Below are 25,105 nucleotides of genomic sequence, written 5' to 3' on the forward strand. Positions count from 1 at the left end.
CGAAAAAGTAAGAAAATTATACAGTTTTCATTACAACAACAAAAACTTTTTAAGAAATATGAAATTAATATTCTTTAAAAAAATTATATTAACAATCTAAATTATATAATATGATTCGCAATTTCGCACCCATTTAGAATTTAAAAATTTTTAAAGTTTTCATTCCCTCTTGTCTGAACCATATACACAAACCATGGAACAAAATAATGAACCAGACCACTGCAAAGCTATCTTGTGTGGACAACGTTTTTTACAACATGAGCAAATAGGACGAGTCATATGATGATTGTTTGGTACTACGATAACTTGTTTCTGTAAAAAGACCCAAGATGAACCAGGCTTCATGTATAAGTCCCGCCCAAGCATACATTGAACGTGTAGAGTAACACAACAGTACTCATCACACACATAAAACCGCTGTTCGGGATATATTTTGCCCTCGCAAACTTCACACCAATTCGTCATTGTACTTGTCTCCTGCCCATAAGAAAGAGTGAGTACATGCTTATCATGCTTATACCTTACCTTTTGAGGTAAAGTAGCACATCCAAAACACAAAGCAAAGTCACACACAATGCAATTGAATGTTTCGTTTGTCGAATACAAATTTATTTGCTTTTCTTTGCAGACCGAACAAATTCTTTGCTCCTCTTCTGGTTTGGATGTTAGGAATAAAGGATGCATATGGCTTTCATGAACTAATGGCTCGGAAACTGTGGCACACTTGACGTGTAGGTTGAAAGTGCTTCCTTTGTTACTACACCCATAGAAGAATCCAGCCATGCGCAATTGAGGACAAGCTGCACATAGAGTCGTAAAGTCTTGATCAACTCTGTCATATCCTGGGGTGAGTAGATGTGGGTGTATCGGGTGATGTATTTTGCGAGAAAGATTTGCACATTCTTCGTGGAGAATGAAGTCACATTGCATACATGAGTAGAAGTTACCAAAATAAATTGGTGTGATGCAAGCTTGACACTCTCGGTTCTCGTTGTAATCTCTGCCTGTGTTCACATCGATTCTCATATTATGATGTTGATGGCTGAAATGCTGTATAATTCCATCGCTAATCCTCACAAATGGCTCAACTTCTTCAATGTCTTCTTCTGGCTCTCCCTCAAGTTCTTTACCATCCCACACATTTTTTTGTGTTGCACATCTTGAATGAACGGCATACAAACAACCTTCTTTGATACAAGAATAACCCCCATACTTATTGTCGATATCTGTGCGACAAACACCACAAGACAAATCTCCTTGGTCAAAAGAATAGGTAAACGAGATACGATGGTAATGACGTGATATCCTTATGACTCGCGGTAAGTTGATACACTTTTGATGGAGAACGAAGTCACAAGGGGGACACATATAGATAGGACTTCTTGCATCGTTCAAGCCACAGAGGTTGCAACTTAAGATAGCATGTCTTGGAAACACAGAAAGAGTATGTTCATGCCACTTTGGTTGATCAATGGAAAAGACTACCTCTTTCTTTAGACAATCATTATTCATAGCAAAATCGCAAGCCATGCACCAAGAAAATAACCCTTTGATATCTTCATCACAACAATAGCATTTCCTGGTTCCGCTGCACTCATCCAACAAGACAAGCTGGAGAGAATGGTTTCGATGAAGATAGTGTTGTACCTCAACTTTAGTGCTGTTATATTCTCCATGGTTATCGCCGTTGCAACCTATGCATCTAAAATAGGTAGTGTCGTCTTCTGGGTATTCGAACTTCAGCCATTTCCCAGGGAAACACTCCCACTCCCCATTGCCACTCCACTTGTCTTCTTCTTTCACATGAAATGTTCCTTTTCTCAGTATTACTCGTTTTTGAGGGTACAAGGAAATGAACTTCACTGACTTTGAATTTATAGAGATGACGACTTTGAATATCTTATGGATGAGTGATATAAGATCTGGCTTCGGCTCGAGAGTCAAGATATGACCCAAGAGTGACTTGAACCTTAACTCTAACATTATGTCGATAGATGAATGTCGTTCCATATAGTTAGCATAGAAGCGTAATATGAGCTCTGACAATGCCTCCGGCTGGGAATTCAAATCTATAATAGAGTTGAAGACAGAGATTGATTGAGAAATAAGTGACATGAGCTCTGACTCCGGCTTCGGCTGCGAATTATTCAAATGTATTGAACTGACTAAAGAGAATATTTGAGTAACGACTGTTAGGGCCTTGAGATCCCTTTCCCAGTCGAGAAACAATAGTTGAGTAATAAGCGATATGAGCTCCGACTCCGAATCAATAGAGCTTCCGACAGATAAGAGCTCTGGTTCCTGCTCCAAAGTAAAGATTTTCCGAAAGAGTGACTTGAGTTGAAACTGCAGACTCCAACGTGAATTTGAATTCATAGAGTAATCATACAGTAGCGACACGAGTTCTTGCAACGGCTTTGGCCGGGGATCCAAATCCATAGAGTTGAAAACAGAGATTGTTTGAGTGATGAGTGGCATTAGCTCAGACTGATCCCGCTGCGAATTCAAACCCATTGAGCTTACCAGATCATTTATTTGAGCAATGAGTAATATGAGCTCCAAATCTCCATCAGGACCTTGAAACAATTGTTGAGTAACGTGTGAAAGGAGCAGCTGTGCATCCTCATCCAAACCTTGAAATGACTCCGAATCCATAGAGTTGTCTAGAGAGCTTATCTGAGTAGACTAGTATGAAAGATTGTTTTTATTTTGTTAAAGCATTGAACGGTAAGCAATAAATTGACAAAGCATTCAATGGTCATCCTCAACCACACATGGGTTGTGTCTTTTATTCCAACTCTCACTAGATAAGATATTAAAGATACTCAAATAGATCAGATTTTTAAGCTTAAAGAAAAGAACACATGTATTGAAAGGGAAGCTTCTATTATATTTATATATCATCAATTCAACATCAAAAGGACAAAAATTATATGTGGTGTTGAACATCACAATTCACAACAAAGGCTACTTCCACAAATCTCTACACTTCTAAAGCTGTTCATCGCTTCATTTACTACCCGAAAAAAAACTTAAACCTTTCACCGAACAAAACTCACTAATCAAACAATCTTCCGAACCTAAATCCCACCTTTCCTTAGATATGCCAAAAAAAACATCATAAAACCTGAAGCAGAACCGCCAACTTCAAATCAAGAAAGAATAGAGGTGTTATCACCTGACATGAGAGAGACAGAGAGAGGAGACCAATGCATCTCTGAGAAAAATGCATCGACGTCGTGCTTTGTCCATTATAAGAACTTAGGCATATGACTAATCCATATCACTCGACATCTCAGCTGTTTGTGTCTCAGTTTCACTTCTTACTCTTCGGTAGAAAAGAACATATGCAGCTGAGCTTTTGATTTCAGATTCATTTGCAGATGAAACACGACTGTCGTCGAAATGATACCATTTGTTGTCATCAATCAACTGCAGGAACAATGACACATATAAGTCAGATATGATGATAGAGATTATGCATTTATACAAATGCACAAGTAAAAACAAACGAAGTAGATAGTGAGATCAATCAAATCACAAACCTTAGCGTAGGCTGTGTAGTGACCACCACCAAGTCCACCGTAATGATTACTAATGGCATATAGCTCATACAGATATGACTGGCCATTCTTGTTTTTCACGTACTTGCTCAAGTCTAAATCGTGAATTGGGAAATTCACAAAGGTATCAATCTTGTTCTTGAGATATCTGCTATACGTGAACCGTTTTAAATGGAACACAAGAATATCTGGCAATTTCCACAGGTCTAGTTTTTTGTTTGCTTGTCTGTGTTCTTTGCAGCTTGGACAAAACCTGGTTCAGAATGGTGAGTAAGATGGTCAAAACTAAATCTTCAGATGAATAGATCAGATTATGCAATTAAAAACTCAAGATACGAGCTATACCACATGTCATCCGGTCCCAGAGGTTCTTCTGCTAAAAAGGCCTCCAAACACGAAAACAGGGATATAGCTTCTTGCCTTGTCTTCTTTGCAGAGAAACTTGTTTTGTGAACCTCAGGAAGATCACTCAAATAGGTAGAATCATATTTTTCATGCTCACCCTCATTCCATTCGACTAAAACTCTTGTAATGGTACCAGGGCTCACAGAAGATTCAGACTGAAGTGGTTTAAAGTTCGATCCACGTTCATCTGTCAAGAATACCCTGAAGGATAATTCTCGATCAGATGCATCGTCTATCTCGATTTCTGGGGATGATAAAATTTTGGATGTTTCGTCAGCAGTAGCATCAGTAGGGTGGCCGTTGTCATTTCCGTTATGAATATTAGATGGGGCATGGACCCTGTGCAGAGGTGACAGAAATCTAGAGATAACTGCATCAATGTCAGTTCCACTTAGTGGTTCTGTGTTCACATAAGTCACAAAAGGAGTTCCAAACAGCTTGACGTCTCTGCCTCTAACACTCTCCACAACAGCCCTGTAGAACCCAATAAGTATGAGCTATAAAATTTTAACCCAACAGGAAAAAAGAAGAGTTCTTGTGTAACAAATAAAACCAATGCTTACCTCTCCTGCCCTCCATGAAGAATTTCAAGTTTTGCTTTCCCTGATCCTTTCAGCATCTGATTCAACCGATAAGCCACAATGTGCTCATCATCTTTTATCACACTCAGTGATTCCAAGGGATTCTCAAAATATCTAAATATCTTGTGATCATATACCTGAAAGGACAATTGCACAGTGCACACAATCCTCAGGGATTTCAGCTCCAAAAAGAAGGATAAGGAAAAATCTTAATACATGAAAAGAACAAGCCAAAAATCATACCTCTGCAAGTAAAAGGCTTTCATCATTGGCTAAGCAGCAAGCAGTGCCTAATGCAGTAATGAGATCTCTACAAGATCCATGTTTAGGTACTGTCACAGTGTATGGCATCGGAAGACGACTTCCATCACAATAAAACACTGTAACTGTCATTGGTCGTGTAAGTGTTGATGGCAAAGGTATAGACAAGTACATGAAGGGATCAAAAGTGATTGATATTTTTCCGCAAACTGGACAAACCAGAGTTGACTTGTATTGGCCCTAAAAGAAATGAAATACATCATAAGAAATGGTCAGGAAACTAAATACAGAAACTTGTAGTACTTGTATGAAAATTCAAAGGAAGAAGTGATTAGGAAACGTTAAGAGATACTTACTTGACAGACGTTAACTATTACAGAATCATTTCGGGCCTGATGATAACCCCAAAGCTCTTCAGCCACTTCATCATCCGGACGATTGTCAGAATCTTTAAGTTCGATATAAGGTTTTCGTTTTACCTTATTTAAATCTTCGTGCAGCCCATCCAATAAGAAAGCGAGCAGTTCCTGAGACAAAAATTTAATACATCATACACAAAGCAAAAAAAAAATGAAATATTCTGGGTAGCAAAATAACAACAACAATGCCAGGAACAATGCACCATCATACATAATAGAGAAAATCACTAACTTGAGAATCATGCTGATTGTAACCACTAAACTGTGGAGCAAATCTAGCCAATTTTGTCTTAAAAGAGCGTGGTGCAACTGCATTCTTTCCTGATGACCATAAGTTCTTCAACAAATCACCAAATGCGATAGCAAGCTCACCCTGGATAATTAAGTATTAGAATTATATTCAGACTGCATGTGACCACCTTCACATGAGGAAATGGAAACCAAAATAAGTATCAAGCACTTACACACATTCCCAAAGGATTATCTCTATTTATGTCCTCACTGTAATCTTGCAAGAAGTATTCCATAATTGGAGGTGTGTGGGCCAAACACTGAAGAGCGCTATTCATAAAGCAGGTATTTCCTAGATTACTCAATCCTGCTAATCCTCCCTTCTCTCCTTTTCCAAGAATACCAAAAGAATCGCCACCGTCATCTTCAGAAGTTATTCTCGGAAAGAGACTAAACTTGGACGTGGTGGAATTGCCATTGGGTAGGGTAGGCCCCCCAGCAATTGTAACACGGGACCTTGAAGGTTCCAGAGGTACCAGAGCTAACTCATCTCCTGTCGAGCTCATAGCATGTTGAGATGAAGACGACCCATCAACTTCAAGAAGAATCTGCATGGGATGCATTCGTCATTGTCGAACAATAAATGAAAACTAAAATTAAATGAGATAAATGGGATTCGGTTTTTCACAATAAAAGAACTCAAAAGGCAATGACCCAAAATCAAGTTAAGAAAACTTGTAGTGCAAGTTGAAAAAGGTAATTCGTCAAGATTTGTCAATATAAGAAGAGTTACAAACAGTTCTCTAGATACTTACATCTTGGTCCATCTGAAGCCTTGACTCTTCCAGGCTCTTGTTAGACGAAGGATACAAGATTCCGATTTTCCTCTTATCGAAGTAATCCCAGATGTGTGCCTGTTTATACATATCAATGTGAATTAAAGAACACATCTCCATATCAAACAATGCATATTTCATCAGAAAGAAAAAATAACAAGAAAACAGACATAGACATGAAACACTCCAGACACGCACCTTTTCTTGCGCAACACCTGTCATAGCACAAACCTTCTCATAAAGTTCCCTTACAGAGGCCTGAAATAATGAACAACCCATGTAAGAAAGTGACCAAAGTGGGACGTAGTAGTGAATAACAAAAGAGTCTCTGGCTACATAAGCACAACTAGTAGGTTGAAGCAAAACAAAAAGCCAAAGTAGAGTATGATGATCTGATAGGGCACCTGTTTTCCCAGCCGTATTACAGTTTTACTTTCATCGCGTCCGTCTGTTAACATAAGGCAGAGTGGGTAAACCTCTACATTATAACTCCTACTGTAAAACCCTTGACAGATCATCTTCCTTTCTATCGGAGGACCTCCGCTATACCTAAAAAAAGACATAAGACCAGGTTATATCCCCTTGAAAGCATATTTGATCAACATAGTTCCAGGAGACAATCTGGTGCATAAGCAATGAGAATAACAGAGGAAACACTCACCATTCAACAAGTCTTTTCCAAACATCTTGAGGAACTAACACGTAGTCCTCCCCTTCCACCAGCAATCTACGAAGTTGTGGATCGTTAATGTCGCTTTCACTTTCAATAATATCTTTGTTATCAATCGGTCCAGGCCTCGAAGCTTCAGAGGACTCTCCACTTATACATTCATCTGTTGACTGCTCAACATATTTCTGCCAGCTTGTATACCACCTACAGTAACAACAAACATTAACCACGACTTAGAACACACATAACTAAATTCCTCACCTAAATCTTGAAAATCTATACAATTCCTCACCTAAATCTCGAAAATCTATACAATTCCTCAAAATATCTCTATACAAGCCCAGAGTAAGATTCAAAAACACAACCGAAACACAGATACAGGAAATGAAAAGCTACACAGAGATATGAACAGAGAAGCATTCCAACAATCAAATCTGTGAAGCAATTACTACTGATACTACTTGGATCATCATCATCATCGTCGTCGTCATCATCAGCTAACAAAACGGTAAAAGTTAAGGCAACGAGAACGAACCTTTTAGAGATGACAAAGTAAACGTTCCCTTCCTTCAAATTATTCTCCGATTCGGTAGTCAGCTCCGAGACGATACGTTTCTCTTCCTCAGGAGATAGCGGCAAATCACAGACTCCGTTCTCAACCATGAAATCGGAATTAGGAATCGTCATCTTCTCAACAAGATGATGAACCGATCAATCAAATGGTAAACAAAACTACGATCCAAGATCCACCAATTTTTTTCAAACGAAATCGCAAGACTCAACGGACGAAATCGAACGAAACAGAGAGAAAGAAAAATGTAATGTGAGGATCTGAGAAAGGAAACAACAACGGCAAGACCAAAGAATCGGAGAAGAAGAATTCGAAGGAACCCTAGATTGGAGGAGAAGAACCAGAGAGAGAGAGAGAGAGAGAGAGAGAGAGAGAGAGACTTATTTTTGGATTCACGATTTTTATGGTCTGTGATGTTTTCCAATTTCTTTTCTTTTCCAACAAGTAGCAAATTACTTTCATTGTAAACTTGGTTAAAATGTTAAATTTTTTATTTATTTTAGGTAATTATTATTACACTTAAGATTAAGAATGTAATAGCACTTAATAAAATGTTAATTTTTTTATTTTTTGGTAATTGCAGTTTATAAGTTTAACTGGAAAGTCTAGACTGTAATTGGATGGTTCGGTGTAGTTTTGATTTGATCTGAAATTCAACAATTTACATTCATAATTTAACAATTTAATTTAAGAAGATAATTTTAGATTTTTATTTTCATTTTAATGAATTCCCTAATTTTCAAATTCCCTAATATCTCTTTTTTACTATTAATTAATAATTTAATATTTATTAACAATTACTTACTTAAACATAAGAATTTTTTTGTTATATTTAGAATATTTATAAATAAATTATGAAATATTCCTGATTTTGTATTACATAAATGTCTTAAAATAAATAAATTCAAATAATTATTCATTTGTACAAATCTTATCTAAATCATATAAAATGAATAAGTATTTTAATAGAATATTATTTAATGTTTATACTTAATAATTTAAGAATCCCATTGAGTTAATATTTATATATTTTCATATCTTCTTCCCAATTGGAAGAAATTCGTCCTTGATCTAATGGCCTTAACTTAAGTATATATATTTTTTGCAATCAACCATGAACCATTAACATTTTTTACTAAAAAATACAAAAAAATGTTTATTATTTAATAAAATATTCATTTTTTTCCTTTTTCTGATTTTTTCCGTTTTTTGGTCAGAATCAATTAAATTCTTGTAAGAATCTGTTAAATTTGGATCGAATAAAATCGGATAAAACGATTATTGGATATGGGTCAGTTCAATTGCAAAACTACAATTTTTTACACAAAACGAAAAATGTTTGTGTAGTCTTCTAAAGAATTAAACTTATTATGATGATATCTTAAGAGCCAAAATGTTCGTATAGAAAAAGTGAGAAAACAAAAATGTACAAATTGAAATAATGCGCCAACCCTTGCTCGAACTCTTTTGATCTAATCTTAACTCATAAGCCATAACCCTCTAACTTCTAATTTAGCAATTTTCGTTTATTAGGTAGAATTTAGAAGTGATTAAGCTAAGTCTCCACTTTTTTTTGCTTTTTGTCCCTAGAATTTCTTTGTTCCAATGGTTTTCTTTCAATTTCCAGTTTTCATCGTTTCATTTTTCCTTTTTCTTTCCCTCGCAAACCCAATAACATGTATATATCACCATCCTAAACTATAATTACCACATGAATGCTAGTACCAAATCATTAGTAGATCCTGTAATTTGAAAATACGATCAACTTTACCATTAAATTAAATCATAATGAATATAATTGATTTCCATTTTATATAATTTACTGAAGCCACAACCCGTATATAATATATGAATAAAACCATATGAAATTCCCGAGAACAAAATTGAAAAAAGTATCAATATCAACTTACTGCGATAAACTTTGATTAAAAATCTCTTTTATTGGTTAATCAAATTATTTTAATCTTGTTCTTAGCTCAGATGATCATCTAGTAATTTGTTTTTTTTTTGTCACTAGTAATTTGTTATTTAGAAACCTATGTCAATTGTTTCCTTCTAAATTACATTTATATATATATGAAAAATAAATTGCTATTTTTGTATACATTTTTCCATATTTAGTATATAAACTCAAAATTAGATATGAATATTAGGAATTCATCATCTTTGCTTGATTTGAAAACCACTATGTGAAAGACGAGCGGAGTCTTAGGCTTTTTAACCTATCAAATGAGTGGAAACCTGAATCGAAATTTAAGGAGATCGATAGCTTAAGATAGTTTTTGTAATGCCTTATATATTTTACTCTCTTCTTTCTTTCTTTCTTTCTTTCTTTTATTTCTTTTTTATTAAAACATATAAATTTTCATTTTTAAAAGAAAAAACCACAATATATTCATCTATACTTTTTTCTACCAAAAAATTTCATTTATATCTTCTAAGATGAAAACAAAATTTATATTCTCATTGGGCGTTCTAGCTCTCTACATCCTTTTTGTGCTAGGTTTGTAATTATTTTAAATGTTTCATATAATATTTTTTATGAGAACTAAATACAAATACCTTATGTTATAATGTGATCCCTCATGGAGGATTGGTACCCAAAAGCCAAAATACATCTTTCAAAAATTTTCGAATATAATTACTTCATTTATATTATGATAAAATATTCTGATCGAACTATCAATTATATGTATTTGACAAATGTATATGTCAAGCTATATATATATTTTTTTCTAATCACAGAAATTGAGATTTGATGTTTTATATATATATGTAACAGTAGCAGGAGTGGTTGGAGATGGACAAAAGAAAACACCAACGAAACAAACATGGTGTTCTAGGCCTTTCCCTAATAATAACCAGAAAACTGAGAAATGTGTCATCAAAGATTGTGAATCTAAATGTAGACAGAAGTGGAAAGGGAATGGTACAGAGGCTTCATGTCGTCCTCGTTGCATCTGCCATTTCCGTTGTCCATGGATTCAAGGCTCTGCCTGATTCAAATATGAAATTATCTTGACTCATGTTGCAATGTTATTGATTAAGAACCTAATTTTTTTTTTTTAATTATGTAACTTTGGAACCTCCTAAAGTTTATGCTTTATTTATATTTTCCAAAACATATATATTAGAATTTGTTACTTTTATACAAAATACTATATGAATACAAAATTCACCATTGTTTTATGGGTTTATATTTTATATTTCCTTCTATCATCTATCTTGGCCGCCACACTAAACCAATGCATTAGGCTAATTACCATTGCTGTTACCTTAACTTGTTGATGCCATATTCGTGCATGTTACATGAAACACATGTTTTGTGTACGTTCCACCAAAAAAAACGATTGCTTTAACATTGGTGATGATCTAAAGATTTAAGCACTTAAAACTTGAGATTCTTGCGATTCTTCATGTCTACACCATCTTGGATGATAAAGCTGACTGAGGTTAGCAGTTACCATAAGTCATAACTACCAAACCTTCCATATCATAACCTTTGTGCAACGTTCTCAAGTCTGTGCAGCCTTCAAGGGACAAAGATTGACTTGATCATCAAGATAAACAAAGCCTTTTCTTGCTTCTTTATTCCTTACACAAAATTTTAAACCAAGAGATCGACAATATAAAGAACATTAACTTTGTATTGCATATATTTTTGGATGTTGAGTATCCTCCTACAACTGTTAGAAAGGTTAAGGATACAAACCAGTGAAAAAGTTAGAAACCTAAACATTTGACAGATGATATATCAAAGAATTATTAGTTGGAAAGCTCTTATCACATTTAATCATCATAGCAAGACCACTATCAATGCATTGTGTTCCTCTGTTTCCTCATGAGCTTCTTATAGCGAAGTATAAATGGCGATAGGTCGAAGTACTAGTAATTCAAAAAAATAAACTTAAATTCCTATAAAAGTTAGAAATGTTTGGTTGTGAGACATACAATGTCTCTCCTACATCCAAATCAAAGCCTCCTTATATAGCATTGTAAGGACTAGAACAATAACAAGTTCTGCTCACAAAACCGCTTTCTTCTCACCTTCTTCCTCTTTACCCGCAACTTTAACCTTCTTATAAACCCGATCATCAAAACCCCCCGAGGATTCTTTTCTCCGCTTATTCGCACTCAAAGGAAACAGCAAGCTCTTCTCTTTATCCACACCACTCCGAGAATGTTTCATCTCAATATCTCTAGAACCCAAATTCCTACCATCCACGACGTTCTCTTTCGACATAGACAACAAAACACCAGCACAAGTATCCTCATCATCATCATCCCCAATCTCACAAACATCATCCTTCTTCTCAATCTCATCCCAACAAGGAAACTCCTTATACTGAAACCTAAACTTCTTAGGCACATAACCACTACACTTCCAAAGCTGACGCGTAAAAACCGAAGAAACACATTCAAACAGAGCCAAATCACCACCAGGAACACCTTGTACATGAACCCTTTCTTCAATTGGTATCTCTGAACAAGTCTTCAATATTGGAACAGTCTCACTCATCTGACCAGATACATTCCCCATCCTCATTGATTTAGTAACAGATAACTTTTCGATATCATTGTTTTTGATCTTCTTCTTACACTTATGACAAACAAACAAATCATCTTCTTTAACATAACGAGAACACCATGTATGAACCCATACACCACATTCATCACAATCAACCATCTCTTTACCATCATCAAAATTCACACCACAAACACAATCTACAGTCCATGATTCATAAACCCAATCCTCGTGTGGCTTCATTTCAAATTTACCCTGAAAAAAAAACCCTAAATTTTGATTCTTTCTCAAATTTACCCAGAAAATCTCCTTAAATTTCGAAGCTTTATAGAAAAAAAAAAAAAAAAAAACCAATTCGTCTCTTCTCAACGACGATTGTAATGTTTTACGTGAAAGAGCTTTGCGATTCCCAATAGAGAGAAGAAGAAAAAACCTATCTTGACGTAAATCTATGGATTCTCTCGTCCGATTTCTCAACGAAGAAGACGATGAGATGATGAATTGATTTCCACTATTGCGTTCATCAATCATTAATGGGCTTTGTTAATATTAATGGGCCGAGGTTAGAAGATAGATATTAACAATTTGGGACCAAGGTAAAGCCCATTTGAAATAGTGCTACAATTTGAAATACAAAGTTTATACAACCACAGTTCAAAACGTTTATGTGTCAAACTATTGTTACAACGTAACCCACATCTTATTACATTAAACTTTAATTAGTAACTTGTGTGATCGCGATACATGTTAGTTTTGTTGATTTAGAGATTTTGTTCTGTGTTAAACAAAAAAATTGTTTGTTTTATGCTTTACAAATAAAAGCATAATTATAATAAAATTATTATCTTGTTATATAAAGTTACGTTTCAAAGTTAATCATTAGCGAGATTAAGAAACGTATCAAGTTATTAATCTGAGATGTTGACAAGTAAAATAAATTGTTTTACAGATATCAAAAGATAGTAATGTTTATATTTAACTCAATGTGATATTCATAGTTTCTAGTCTCAAACAACACCAACAATCCTTTGTAATATTTATTGGTTCAAATTCAATGCATATAATTTTCTTGAATTGTTTTGATAAATAAGGATTAGAAATGTGTGAAACATTTGATTTTAAGTTTTATACAAATAATGTGCTTACAAATATTAAATTGATAAACAATTAAAATAATAAACTCAAATTGCATTAAAAACAATTTTGGTTTACAAAGGGCCTTCTTAGGTGCAAGTAGTAAAAAGTCTATTTAACTTGTATGAAGTTGGTGTGTTAAATTGTTATCTTCAAAAAGAAACATGAGTGATTCTTATCGATTAAAAGTGATGTTATGATAAAATGAAAGAGCAGAGAAGATCATCACTTTATCTCTTGAAACAGCAAAGAGGAACGAACACAAGATTTTTTAACCCGGTTTACGGCATTAACGAGCTGCCACGTTCCGTTAAGATCGATAGATCCACAACTCCACTATGAAAAAGATGGTGGATGATCGTTTGCCTATCGTTAGCTAAATTTACTTTTTGTTTAATATACTCACATTTAAGTATGTATTATATGAATTTATTGGTTATAGATATATTAGGAAATAGTTTTGTCAAAAAGAGCGAGTCTCATGCTTTGATAGTCTCGGATAATTAAGCAAGCTGAATCGCAATTGAAGGAGATATAGCTTAAAATAGATATGCTATAATGTTATATACATTCAACTTCTTATATATAGTTGCTCTTTTTCTTTTCCTTTTTATTTTAATTTTCAAATAAACAGTCAATTTTTGATGAACAAAAAGTGTTCATTTATATCATCAATGATGAAAAAATCATTCTCCTTTATCGTTTTAATTCTTCTCGTCATTCCTGTACTAGGTTTGTATTTTGATTTATAATCATTGTTTTTTTTTTTGAACAAACTTATAGTCATTGTTATATGTTACTATTTAATTAGTCATTTTAAATACAATATTATTTATTTTACATATCATTTAAAAATATTTTTTAACATCTGTTTCATAGTTAATTTTCACCATTTAATTTCATAATTAATTTTCATTAATTATTTTCATTAGGTGAAATTTCACTATTTTCACTATTTAAAATAATATATTAGATATCTGTTATAAATTTTTTAATCTCTTTCAAAACGATTTATCCTTTTTCATTTTTTAAACTAATATTTCATGGTTTCTGTATAATATTAATAGGATTGCAAAAACAACCCAAGCACCCATTACAGGGTTGGTGTGCTTCTCCTCTACCTGACCAAAAACCCGGGAAATGTAACCATGACCGATGTCAGACTAGGTGTAAGAACACTCGTCAGTTTCAAGTTAAAGACCAGGTTACAGTTGGTACTTGCAGCACTAGTAATAAATGTTTTTGCACTTGGCGTTGCAAATAGCTAAAAATGCAATTATTTGTTTACATATAAAAATCATTTTATTGTTTCCTTATTTCTCCAAAACTCATTACAATATGTATGTAATGTCTCTTATAATAAAGTAAACACATACAATATTTGTTGATTTTATGGTCTAGTAACTTGTATTAGTGTTATTACCAAATTATGACAGCAATGTTCTTTGGGCTCATTAAAAAAAAAAACATAAACAATTTTATGAAAGGTACAATAAATATAACGTAAAATGTGGTAAAATTTATATACATTTTAAATATTTGATTTTACTATCACAATAAATTAATTTATAACACACAGTAAAAATTATAATCTTACTTTTTTCCATAACCTTGTTTTAATAGAAGAAAATATATGCTTAGTTTAGTTAATTATTATCAAATAAGTAAAATAAATGAAGGGTTTCAAAAATGGCTTTGCGTGATAGAGCCGTTAAACATGTACAACGGTTAGAAAGCAATCTGCGCCGTCTATAAATTCAGAAACTCCAAAATCTATCTTCATTCTTCTTCACCTTCCCCAAGTTCAAATTCATCTCCGAGGAAACAAATCAAACAATCATAACGTTTCTTTCGAATACAAGAGAGATGAAAGCAGAAGCAGAAACAGAGTCTTCCACAACGTTTCTTCTCCTCTGAGGTAAGTCTTTGGTAAAGCTTTGATTTTTCTTTATGGGTTCCCAAATTTGATTGTGAATACAGAACACGAGAAAGAGAGATCGTACCAGAAACAGAGTCAAATCTCTCAACGTTTCTTTCTTGTGCGGTAAGTCTTTCGTAAAGCTTTGATTTTTCTTTATGGGTTTTGGAATCGATTGTTAATAAATTAGGAATCTGATTCAATGGCTCTTCGTTTTAGGGTTCTTTAAAAGATGATTTTTTTTATAGGATCAGAACATGATCTTTTTAAGACATAGACAAGCTTTGCATAATCAAAACAGAGCTTTTCAAAAGCTCTGTTTTGTTGTCAGGTCTTGTTTTAGACATTCTATACTAAAGATCGAATCTATTTGCATAATCAAACAACTTTGATTTTTCCCAAATCGATCGTCGTATTTGGGTTGGTAGAATTTGATCTTTGTATTAGGGTTTTATAGGATCAGAACATGATCTTTAGATATAGACGAGTCTTGTTTGTGTTGTATGAATTACTAGTTTGGTTCAAAATTTCTTATGATTTAAGCCTAGACAAGGTTACCCATGATCGGCTCGGTTCCTAGCTCTGTTTTGTTGTCAGGTAATGTTTTCAGACATTATATACTAAAGATTGAATCTTTTTGCATAATCAAACAACTTTAGTGTCTTGATCTTCACTTCAAACATTGGTCCATTACTGTGGGAAGCAACAGCTATAGTGATGCAAAAATGCTTCCACCTTCTCAGAATCACTTCTGTTTTACAAGCTTTGATCACTTCTGATCTAATGTGTTTGTCTGACTAGACAAGATAGAGGAAGGTGGTTTTGTTGGGTTTCTTGGAGAGTGTAGCATTATAACCCTTTTTCTAGATCTGATCTAGTATCTCACTCTAGTCTAGCTCCTACTAGATGACTCTCTTCTTACTCATTACAAGTTTCTGTTTTGAAACCCTCTCTTCATAACATCTTTTAAGGTGTTAAGAAGATAACTTTTATAGAATCCAAAGATGATTCTTGGATCTGTTAAAGCTTAGATGAGCCTTTGGTGCTCATCTATGATTTGCTTTATCTGTAGTTAATATATTTTGCTTTGTTTAACATGTCTTTGTCTTCACTGCTTGTCTTTGTTCATCTATGTTTGCGTTTTTATGATTTGTTTGTTGTCCAAGACTTTAAAGCTGATCTTGAGTTGCTTTGTCTGTAGTTAATATGTTTTGTATTTGTCTAACATGTCTTTGTCTTCACTGCTTGTTGAGCTTGAGTTTAAGCCTTCTAGGTTTTGCTGTAACTATACCCTAAGCCAAACGAGTATCTTTACTTGAGACTGACTTACAAGTTACAACAATGTTATATATGTTAATCCTATTGTCTCCAAACTAGTTGGGGACAATTGTATTTAGATTTACAGTTTCATTTTCTGCTAAAAGAAAACAAAAAAAGAGATTCATAGAACAAAATGAATCCAAGAAGGCAATTTTTTACAGCGACATTCACAAAGAAAGGTCTTCTAGTTTTTCCTCTTGAGTACAATTCTGGAGAGCTCCTGATAGACTAACTTCATGTCTGGCCTTTCTGGTGCTGGTGAGATACAGCTCAGAGGCACTCCTTGAGCTCTGCGACTCAATAATGGATGGATCAAAACACTCAGCCGCACGGTTTTGTCCCACAAGCAGTAGAACCCATTCTGTGAGTTCAACAACCCCTGGATCACTGCAAACTATATATCTCCTGACACTTCTCCTGTTAGAAGCTCTAACAAAATGACCCCAAAAGGAAAACACATCGCTTTTCAGAGAAGGGTATGGTTTACTCAGCTGGCAAACTCTAGAGGGCAGTAGCCAAGAGCGGCTGCATTCAAGACTTGCTCTGATGTGGCTTCTGGTGTCATTAACCGGTGAAGACTGTAATATGTTAGGTAGGCAGTGAGTTCAGGAGGTTTCAGGAGAATATTAGTTGATTTTAAATTCCCATGTGGAATTGCTTCCTCGTTGTGTATGTCAAGAGTAATTTTAAGACGTTTATCCACCAACAATGGTGGTAGGCATTAACAGTCCAGCCTCTGCAGACAACAAAGAATGAGTAAATCATCTTTGCCATGTACACTTGACAGCAATGTACTTGGGGATCATTTCCAGGAGACTTTCTTTCATATTATCTAATCAGAATCTACCACCTAATGAAAGCTAACAAAAACAAATAAAATAAAATTTTGAATATCATCTATATTAAAAACACTAATAGTATACCACTGAATTTTTATTTTACAAGGTTTTATGTTGGATGTTGACAAAAATAAAAAGGTTAGGGCATATGCAACGACGTTCTTTGTCGCCGTCCCACCCATTTTAAAAAAAAAAAAATCAAAAAAGAAAGAAATGAAGGACGTTTCCAAAATCGCTACGGTCATGCGCTTCTTTCTTCATTATTCGCGGGCTCAACTGACACGTGGCGGCGCGCGATTGGTGATTTTTTTTTCTGTTTTAATGAAAATTAAAAAAAATTTAGGAGACGAATTAAACCGATGCACATGGTCTTATATGTCAGTTTTAAGTTTGTTAAGAGCTTCATAGAGTATAAATTTACAAATTAAACGATTTTACATACATCGATAGTCGACTAACCTTGCTAAGAGAACACTTACATTATCATCTAAAGTAGTAATGATATATTTCATAATTGATATGACAAAATGAAAAGATATACCCATTGTATCTCTCCATTCTCTATTATTCCCCCACCTCTACGTTACAATACACATTGATTCAAATATACACAAACCAACACTTTGATATATATACAATGAGAAAATACTATACGTACATGCATGTAGAGTAAAGAGGTAGACGATGACTAAGCATATTAGAGCTATAAGAGTGATTTTGTTATGATGATTCTTGTTTTATATAATAGATAGGTTACTACACGTTCTTCTTTTTGGTATCTAGTGTCTTAAGAAACGTAGCGTTACTCTCGTTAACTCCAATAAATTTTACTAATTTTGGAATCGTTATGAGTTTAATAATCTTCTTCCATTCAAATTCTTAAAATTTCCTAATTTAGTAAATACTGTTTATAGCTTTTCAATATCATCCATCATAAGTAGACTTGAAAATATGCGAAAAAGAAAACAAAAAAAAATACCAAAACACATTTTGTTTTTCCTCATCATGGCCAAAACTATTGTCATCAAACACATAACTTTCCTCTTGTCATTGTTATTAGTATTTGAGCTTATTGCGTTTCCGGTCGTAAATGCGATGCTTGCTAAAGACGTGCAAGCATTTTGCAAAGGGACAAGTGATGTCAACTTTTGCTTGAAATATATTGGATCGGACAAACGTATATCAGCCGCACGCGATCTAAACGACGTGCTTTTAATCGCGGTAACAATGTGGATGGTTACAAAAAAATACTTAAAATGTTCATTCTATATTTAGAATTGTGAAAAGTTAATTAAATTTTGAGTAAAATGTTGATTAGATATGCTTTTAATCGCGGTAACAATGTGGATGGTTACAAAAAATACTCAAAATGTTCATTCTATATTTAGAATAGTGAAAAGTTAATTAAATTTTGAGTAAAATGTTGATTAGATATATAAGAAACATGCTTCATTCTTGTTTTCTGATATAGAGAGTTCGTTGTTATCAGTTTTCTCAGTGTAAAACTCAAGTGACCAACGCAGCCAAACATATCAGCAAAGTCCGAAATCGATTTAGTGGTCCGATTGGGAAAGAACGGATCAAAATTTGCGAAAGAAACTACGGATTAGCGTCAGGTTTGTTCCAAGAAGCTTATGAAACTGGACAACAAAAAGTGCTTGCATACAGAGCTCACTTAGCTGCACAAGGTGGTGTGGAATATGTGCGCCAGTGTGAAGATGAATGGAAAAAGAATGGTCCAATACAAAAGTCTCCTGTCACTTTTTATAACACAAATGTTGTTAAATTATTTTCTATAATTCGTCTTATTGTCACCAAGCATAAGACTTAATTTGTAGAAACGCAAAATTCGATTTAGTTAAAGCTTGGTTTAGTTTTACTCAGTTGCTCACATCTTTGATAAACTAGGTATTTATCGGTTTCTGATTATAATATTGATTCTTTTGTAATATTTATTGGTTTAATGCATATAATTTTCTTGAATTGTTTTGATAAATAAGGATTAAAAACGAGTTAAACATTTGATTTTAAGTTTTATACAAATAATGTGATTTTAAATATAAAGTGATAAACAATTAAAATAACAAAGTCAAATTACATTAGAAACAATTTTGGTTTACAAAAGGGCCTTCTAAGGTGCACGTAGTAAAAAGTCTATTTAACTTGTTTGAAGTTGGTGTGTTAAATTGTTATCTCCAACGAGAAACATGAGTGATTCTTGTCGATTAAAAGTGATCTTATGATGAAATGAAAGAGCAGAGAAGATCGTCACTTTATCTTTTGAAACAGCAAAGAGGAACGCACACAAGATTTGTTAACCCAGTTTACTGCTTTAACGAGCTGCCACGTTCCGTTTGGATTAATAGATCCACAACTCCACTATGAAAAAGATGGTGGGCATGTTCATTTGCCTATCGATAGCTAGATTCACTTTTTGTTTAATATACTCTCATATAAATATGTATTATATGAATTTTACTGGCTATAGATATATTAGGAAATAGTTTTGTCAAAAAGAACGAGTCTCATGCTTTGACAGTCTCAGATAATTAAGCAAACTAAATCGCAATTAAAGGAGATCGATAGCTTAAAATAGATATGTTATAGTGTGATATATTTTAAACTTCTTATATATAGATGCTCTTTTTTCCTTTCTTTTCATTTTCAAATAAACAATCAATTTTTGAAGAAGAAAAAAAAAGTATTTATTTATATCGTCAATAATGAAAAAATCATTCTCATTTACCATTCTAATTCTTCTCGTCATTTCTGTGCTAGATTTGTATTTTGATTTATAATCATTGTTTTTTTCTTTTTTGAACAAATTTATAATCATTGTTATATGTTATCATTTAATTGGTCATTTTAAATACAATATTATTAGTTTTACATATCATTTAAATATTTTTTATATCATTTGTTTCATAATTAATTTTCACTATTTATTTTCATAATTAATTTTCAGTAATTTTTCCTGTGCTAGATGCAATTTCACTATTTTCACTATTTTAAAAAATACATTTGATATCTGTTATAAATTTTTTAATCGCTTTAAAAACTATATATCTTTTTCAATTTTTTTGTTTAAAACTAATGTTTCATGGTTTATGTATAATAGTAACAGGATTAGAAAAAACACCCAGGAGCCCAACAGATGGTTGGTGCGCTACTCAGCTACCTGACCAAAAACCCGGTAAATGTAACCAAGACCGATGTAACATTAGGTGTAAGAACACTCGTCAGTTTCAAGTTAAAGGACAAGCGACAGTTGGTACTTGCACATCTAGTAATAGATGTTTATGCACTTGGCGTTGCAGATAGCTAATAATGAATGAAATTATTTGTTTACAAATAAAAATCATTTTGTTGTTTCCTTATTTCTCCAAAACTCATTACAATATATTTAATGTCTCTTATAATAAAGTAAACACATATAGTATTTGTTGATTTTATGGTCTAGTGACTTGTATTAGTGTTATGTATTACCAAATTATGACAGCAATGTACTTGGGGCTCATTTCTAGGAGACTTCCTTTCATTTTATCTAATCAGAATCTACCACCTAATGAAAGCTAACAAAAACAAATCAACTTAAATTTGAATATTATCTGTAAACTAATAGCATACCTTTGAATTTTGATTTTACAAGGTTATATATCGGTTGTTGACAAGAATAAAAAAATACGGTTATATGTTGGCTTGAGTTTATTAAAACCTTCATAGAGTATAAATTTACAAATTAAACGATGTTACATACATAGATCGTCGACTAACCTTGCTAAGAGAACACTTACATTCTCATTTAAAGTAGTAATGACAGATTTCAGAATTTATATGACAAAATGAAAAGATATACCCAACCCACAGCCTAGCTAATGATCCAAAAAGAAAAATAAAAATTGCTAAGAGCCAATATATAACTGTTTACAATCAAAGACTCCTTAACCAAGGACCAAGAAAGCCCATTTTCTTGAACACCAAAACTTAGTCCATGTCAAGGGTCTTCTGATTTCAGACAAAATATTGGTGAACTTCTGATGCAAGGGTCCTAGAGTTTAAAAGTCGAGCCTAGGGTTTTCCAAATCAATCCACCACTTAACCGGGTCGTCATTGGAAACCGGTTCAGTTCTATCCAGAACAAGGGCAACCATGCATACGATAATGGACTCAGCCAATGGTTTGCTCCCATCCCATAGGAAACACCATAACATAAACAAGTCTCTTACAAAAACTCTTTGCTCCTCTTCTAAATAATTTGATTCTGAATTTTACATTCAGTTCAAATAACTTTCAAAGGAGAAAAGACAAAACATAAATGAGATTTGGTATTTTGGTGGTGCTAGGAAACTAAAATGTCTAGTTCGATTCGATTTCCAGAAAATAATACTACAAGACAAGAATTTGGTAGCTATTGGGTGGATAAAATAAACAAAAATGTAGTATAATTTCAGCTTTTTCCAAAAATAATTATTTCATAGAATATATACAAAAGTACCAAAACAAAACTAAAGGGGTGTATTCAAAGTATAATTAGAAGTGATTTGAGTTTTCTTGAGTTTTTAAATAATTTTAAGGAAGTTCATATGATTTTGTACAATCCTTTCAAATCTCACCTAAAACCATGAGATTTGGATTTATGTATGTTTAACTAGGAAAATCCTCTCAAATACTTCAAAATCATTAAAAATCAAATCCACAAATTGTTTTTAATAACAGTGGATTTTGAAATCATTAATTCATAACATTGGATTTTATGAGATTTTTTAAAATTCATGTTTGAATAACACTGGATTTATAAATTCCACAAAAGTCTCTTAAAATTAAACTTTGAATACACCCCTAAATATATTTGCAAAATTATCCCCAATAAATTACCTAACTGATGAATTATTTTCTAAGTTTTTTATTGGGAATTTTTCATATATACCACTAAATTAAGTTTTATCAAAAAATATATACCATAAGCTAAAAGTTTAAGAAGGAGTCTCAGATCTCACATCTATATATGTAATTAATTTAATACTAGTACTTTTGAACCATTTAGCTTAATCTTGTTTATTGTATTTTTATAAGGATATTTCGCTATCTAATTTTTATTTTTTTTGGGTGTAAATGTCACATATTTCTCTATCTAAAATTTTACACCATATATATATATACATTGTCTTTTTTGCGAAAATTAAACCGTATGATTTGGGAAAACGAAACCTCATATTAATTAGGATGACATAAGAATCTGTCTCTCTAATTTATTCTTCTAGTTCTAAGAGAGACAAAAAAAAACAAAGGAGCTTTAAGCATATCTCTATAGCTGTAAAGCTGGTGATGGAACTGGTAAGTTTGGTAACTGCTTCGACCACCGTACGAATGTGGTGGTTAAGGCTACACCGGTAATAATCTTCTGATGTAATAATGAGTGAGAGAGTCATCGGATAGTTCTGAAACTTGTAATGTCATTGTCATTGTTTTGTCGACAAGTGATGTTTTTTCTTTTTTAGTTTAACTCATGTTTATCCTTATGAGGGTTCATTCTACTTTTACAAAATTTTGATTCTTTAGTTGTCTTTTTTTTTTCAGAAAAAGGAAAAAAGAATTGATTCTTAGTAGTTGGATTTATGAAAAAAGTAAATTATGTACGAATTATTAAAAAAAATGAAAGAATAATAGTAAAGTGATTCATTTAACCAAAATGCTAAACACAAGAAAGATCAAATGTTGGCATTTTCCATGAAATAGTAAATGTTATACATTTGACTCATGCTTTTTTTTTTTTTTACAAGTCTTGATTCACTAATTCTAAAGGCTTTGTGAACCCAAACACTAATCATAGAGTCCAAAATAACTAGGTTAAATAGTTCGAATTCGGGTGACTAATGCTACTCGAACCCATATGACGAGAATTATTTCACTTTATCATTGGACCAAGATTACTTTGGTTGTTTAATGAAAACCCTAAATTAATGTGAAGATTTGTGTGTTAGAGGAGTTTAGAATTGTGTTCGTGCTTTTTACTTACGATGAGACCATAGTAGAACAACTCACACTGTCACACACGTATTTAGATGTACGAAGTTGTATATATGGCATTGTCCCATCGAACAAGATTACGAGACTTGTCGATAATACTTTTCTTGTTGTAGTCAAGAACGTTGTGCTTAATACTATCTTTAAAAGAATGATAACCATAGTTGTGTTGTATATAAAATAAGATTTGCATTGACAAATTTTATAGTGGATTTGTATATAAACTCGATTCTAGTTGAACTTACTTAATTACGTCTTCAATCATATAGATTTAGCTTAAATATAAGCTTACAAAATACCACACACATACACAAATATCTAAAACACATAAACTAAGGACCAGAATTTGTAGTAAACGGTTGTTATTGGCTTGTAGTCAACATGTCTTGTGATCGTCGTGTGCATAAACCTTTTCTACCCGGTCTTGTTTCTATCATAGTGTAGTTGTGTATCACTTTATCGGATTGCTGCAAGAAAAAAATAAACATTGTTACATAACCAGTTGGATTATGTTTTGCAAAGTTTGAAAACTACAAAAAACTGTAGGAACAAACAAAATACGCAAACTCTATTATCGTTAAGGTTTGAGGTTTCTAAAAGTTATTAATGTCACGTAGTACGATGAGACATCAATGACATAACTCAGAATACTTGATTGAAGTAAGTAGCCCTGCGGTTTTGCCCCAACCCTTGTAGGCTTGTACTGAACTGACCCAAACCGACTTTTTGGTTTTTCGGTTTAATTTGGTGGGATTAGGATTTGTGTTATATTCTTGGTTCGGTGATCGGTTACTCGTTTTTATTAAAAATATCAAAATTGTTCTCGGTTTGGTGATCGGTTACCCGTTTTTATTTAAAATATCAAAATTAAACCGAATTTAAACCAAAATATATACAATCCGAACTGGATTTATCGATGTTAACCGGAGATTACTAAAAAATGGTTCAATTATGTAGAATTTTAGTAACAAAAGTAAACCGAAACCCAAACCAAACTGGTTTTTTGTACGGTTAATTTTAGATTAAATTGAAATAACCAAATTAAACAAATACAGTAAAACTAAATTAACTGGTTTGGTTCGGTTCGATTACCCTAACTCACAAAGCTAGAAGTATGACTTGAATTGTTCCTAAATTCAAATCAAATACGATAAACGAAATATAAAAAGAGACTATATAATCATTGGTGGTCTTAGTAGACTCTTAGGTATATTGTACTGTTTAATTGATGAATCATATCGATGGTAATTGTTAAAGCGTATTGTTTAAGAAAAACATTATTATACAAATCTGAAAATTATATGCATTCCTTTTGTGCCATGTGTTGTTTTATTAGTCGCCAATCTCCATATCTTACGTTAATCCCAACTCTCAACTACTAGTATTTGTTTACTATAATGGAAACTTGTAAATTACTTATTTTAGTTAATTTGTTTTTTGTTAATATGCAAAAATGTAACTAAAATATTTATTCTCTCTTAATTAAATTTTTTTATATTGGTGTCATAAATAAATATATGACTTTTTCGTCAAATAGATACTCATTTCGTTTGTAATTGATGTTTTTCTAGAAATTTTTTTTTAAAAAAAGATTGTTTTTCTAATTTTCTATGTATTATTAATTAAAATTTGCAAATTTCTAACTAAATAATATTGGTTTAAATTTATAAAATAGACGGTAACTCACAAAAAAATGATGTAATTATAATCAAATTTTTAAATATTTTTTTAATATATATAAAATCTATTTAAAAAATGTCAGTTAATAATGTAGAAAGTATATGATTTGTTTTGGTTATAATGGCAAA

At 32.8% G+C, this 25,105-nt stretch overlaps 6 protein-coding genes and 1 long non-coding RNA gene across 8 annotated transcripts; 4 read left to right on the forward strand and 3 right to left on the reverse strand.

Annotated features, from left to right (window-relative positions):
• Positions 1–149: 149 nt before the first annotated feature.
• Positions 150–3,232, reverse strand: LOC17882727. 2 transcript variants are annotated; one of them, XM_006289831.2, is made up of 2 exons: positions 3,179–3,232; positions 150–2,676 (listed from the first exon to the last, which is right to left on the reverse strand). In XM_006289831.2, exons 1-2 carry the CDS (start codon positions 3,230–3,232, stop codon positions 160–162), a joined length of 2,571 nt encoding a protein of 856 aa, XP_006289893.2. In that variant the 3' UTR covers positions 150–159. The 2 variants fall into 2 exon arrangements, with proteins under 2 accessions (XP_006289893.2, XP_023635990.1); XM_023780222.1 differs by having other exon boundaries at positions 150–2,685.
• LOC17881802 (ubiquitin carboxyl-terminal hydrolase 9) lies at positions 2,755–7,893 on the reverse strand. The gene is made up of 13 exons (XM_006286658.2): positions 7,502–7,893; positions 6,958–7,170; positions 6,701–6,845; positions 6,495–6,554; positions 6,276–6,374; positions 5,694–6,068; positions 5,462–5,602; positions 5,167–5,337; positions 4,793–5,050; positions 4,532–4,686; positions 3,909–4,442; positions 3,546–3,816; positions 2,755–3,432 (listed from the first exon to the last, which is right to left on the reverse strand). Exons 1-13 carry the CDS (start codon positions 7,651–7,653, stop codon positions 3,274–3,276), a joined length of 2,733 nt encoding a protein of 910 aa, XP_006286720.1. The 5' UTR covers positions 7,654–7,893; the 3' UTR covers positions 2,755–3,273.
• A 2,066-nt stretch (positions 7,894–9,959) lies between these two features.
• LOC17883856 (putative defensin-like protein 145) lies at positions 9,960–10,537 on the forward strand. The gene is made up of 2 exons (XM_023780334.1): positions 9,960–10,040; positions 10,320–10,537. Exons 1-2 carry the CDS (start codon positions 9,980–9,982, stop codon positions 10,535–10,537), a joined length of 279 nt encoding a protein of 92 aa, XP_023636102.1. The 5' UTR covers positions 9,960–9,979.
• Positions 10,538–11,426: 889 nt separating this feature from the next.
• LOC17882823 lies at positions 11,427–12,516 on the reverse strand. The gene has a single exon (XM_006289346.2). The coding sequence runs from the start codon at positions 12,303–12,305 to the stop codon at positions 11,562–11,564; it is 744 nt and encodes a 247-aa protein (XP_006289408.1). The 5' UTR covers positions 12,306–12,516; the 3' UTR covers positions 11,427–11,561.
• Positions 12,517–13,873: 1,357 nt separating this feature from the next.
• On the forward strand, positions 13,874–14,460 carry LOC111830003 (putative defensin-like protein 169). The gene is made up of 2 exons (XM_023780335.1): positions 13,874–13,928; positions 14,264–14,460. The coding sequence occupies exons 1-2, from the start codon at positions 13,874–13,876 to the stop codon at positions 14,458–14,460; spliced, it is 252 nt and encodes an 83-aa protein (XP_023636103.1).
• Positions 14,461–14,998: 538 nt separating this feature from the next.
• On the forward strand, positions 14,999–19,156 carry LOC17884056. Its single transcript, XR_002833195.1, has 3 exons — positions 14,999–15,114; positions 15,177–15,240; positions 18,763–19,156. It is a non-coding gene; the product is annotated as an uncharacterized LOC17884056 (long non-coding RNA).
• An 840-nt stretch (positions 19,157–19,996) lies between these two features.
• LOC17882163 (putative defensin-like protein 169) lies at positions 19,997–20,694 on the forward strand. The gene is made up of 2 exons (XM_023780006.1): positions 19,997–20,048; positions 20,389–20,694. The coding sequence occupies exons 1-2, from the start codon at positions 19,997–19,999 to the stop codon at positions 20,592–20,594; spliced, it is 258 nt and encodes an 85-aa protein (XP_023635774.1). The 3' UTR covers positions 20,595–20,694.
• The last annotated feature ends 4,411 nt before the right edge of the window (positions 20,695–25,105 follow it).

Source organism: Capsella rubella, unplaced genomic scaffold (assembly GCF_000375325.1).
Source record: "Capsella rubella cultivar Monte Gargano unplaced genomic scaffold, Caprub1_0 scaffold_6, whole genome shotgun sequence".
In the NCBI taxonomy this organism is placed as follows: Eukaryota; Viridiplantae; Streptophyta; class Magnoliopsida; order Brassicales; family Brassicaceae; genus Capsella; species Capsella rubella.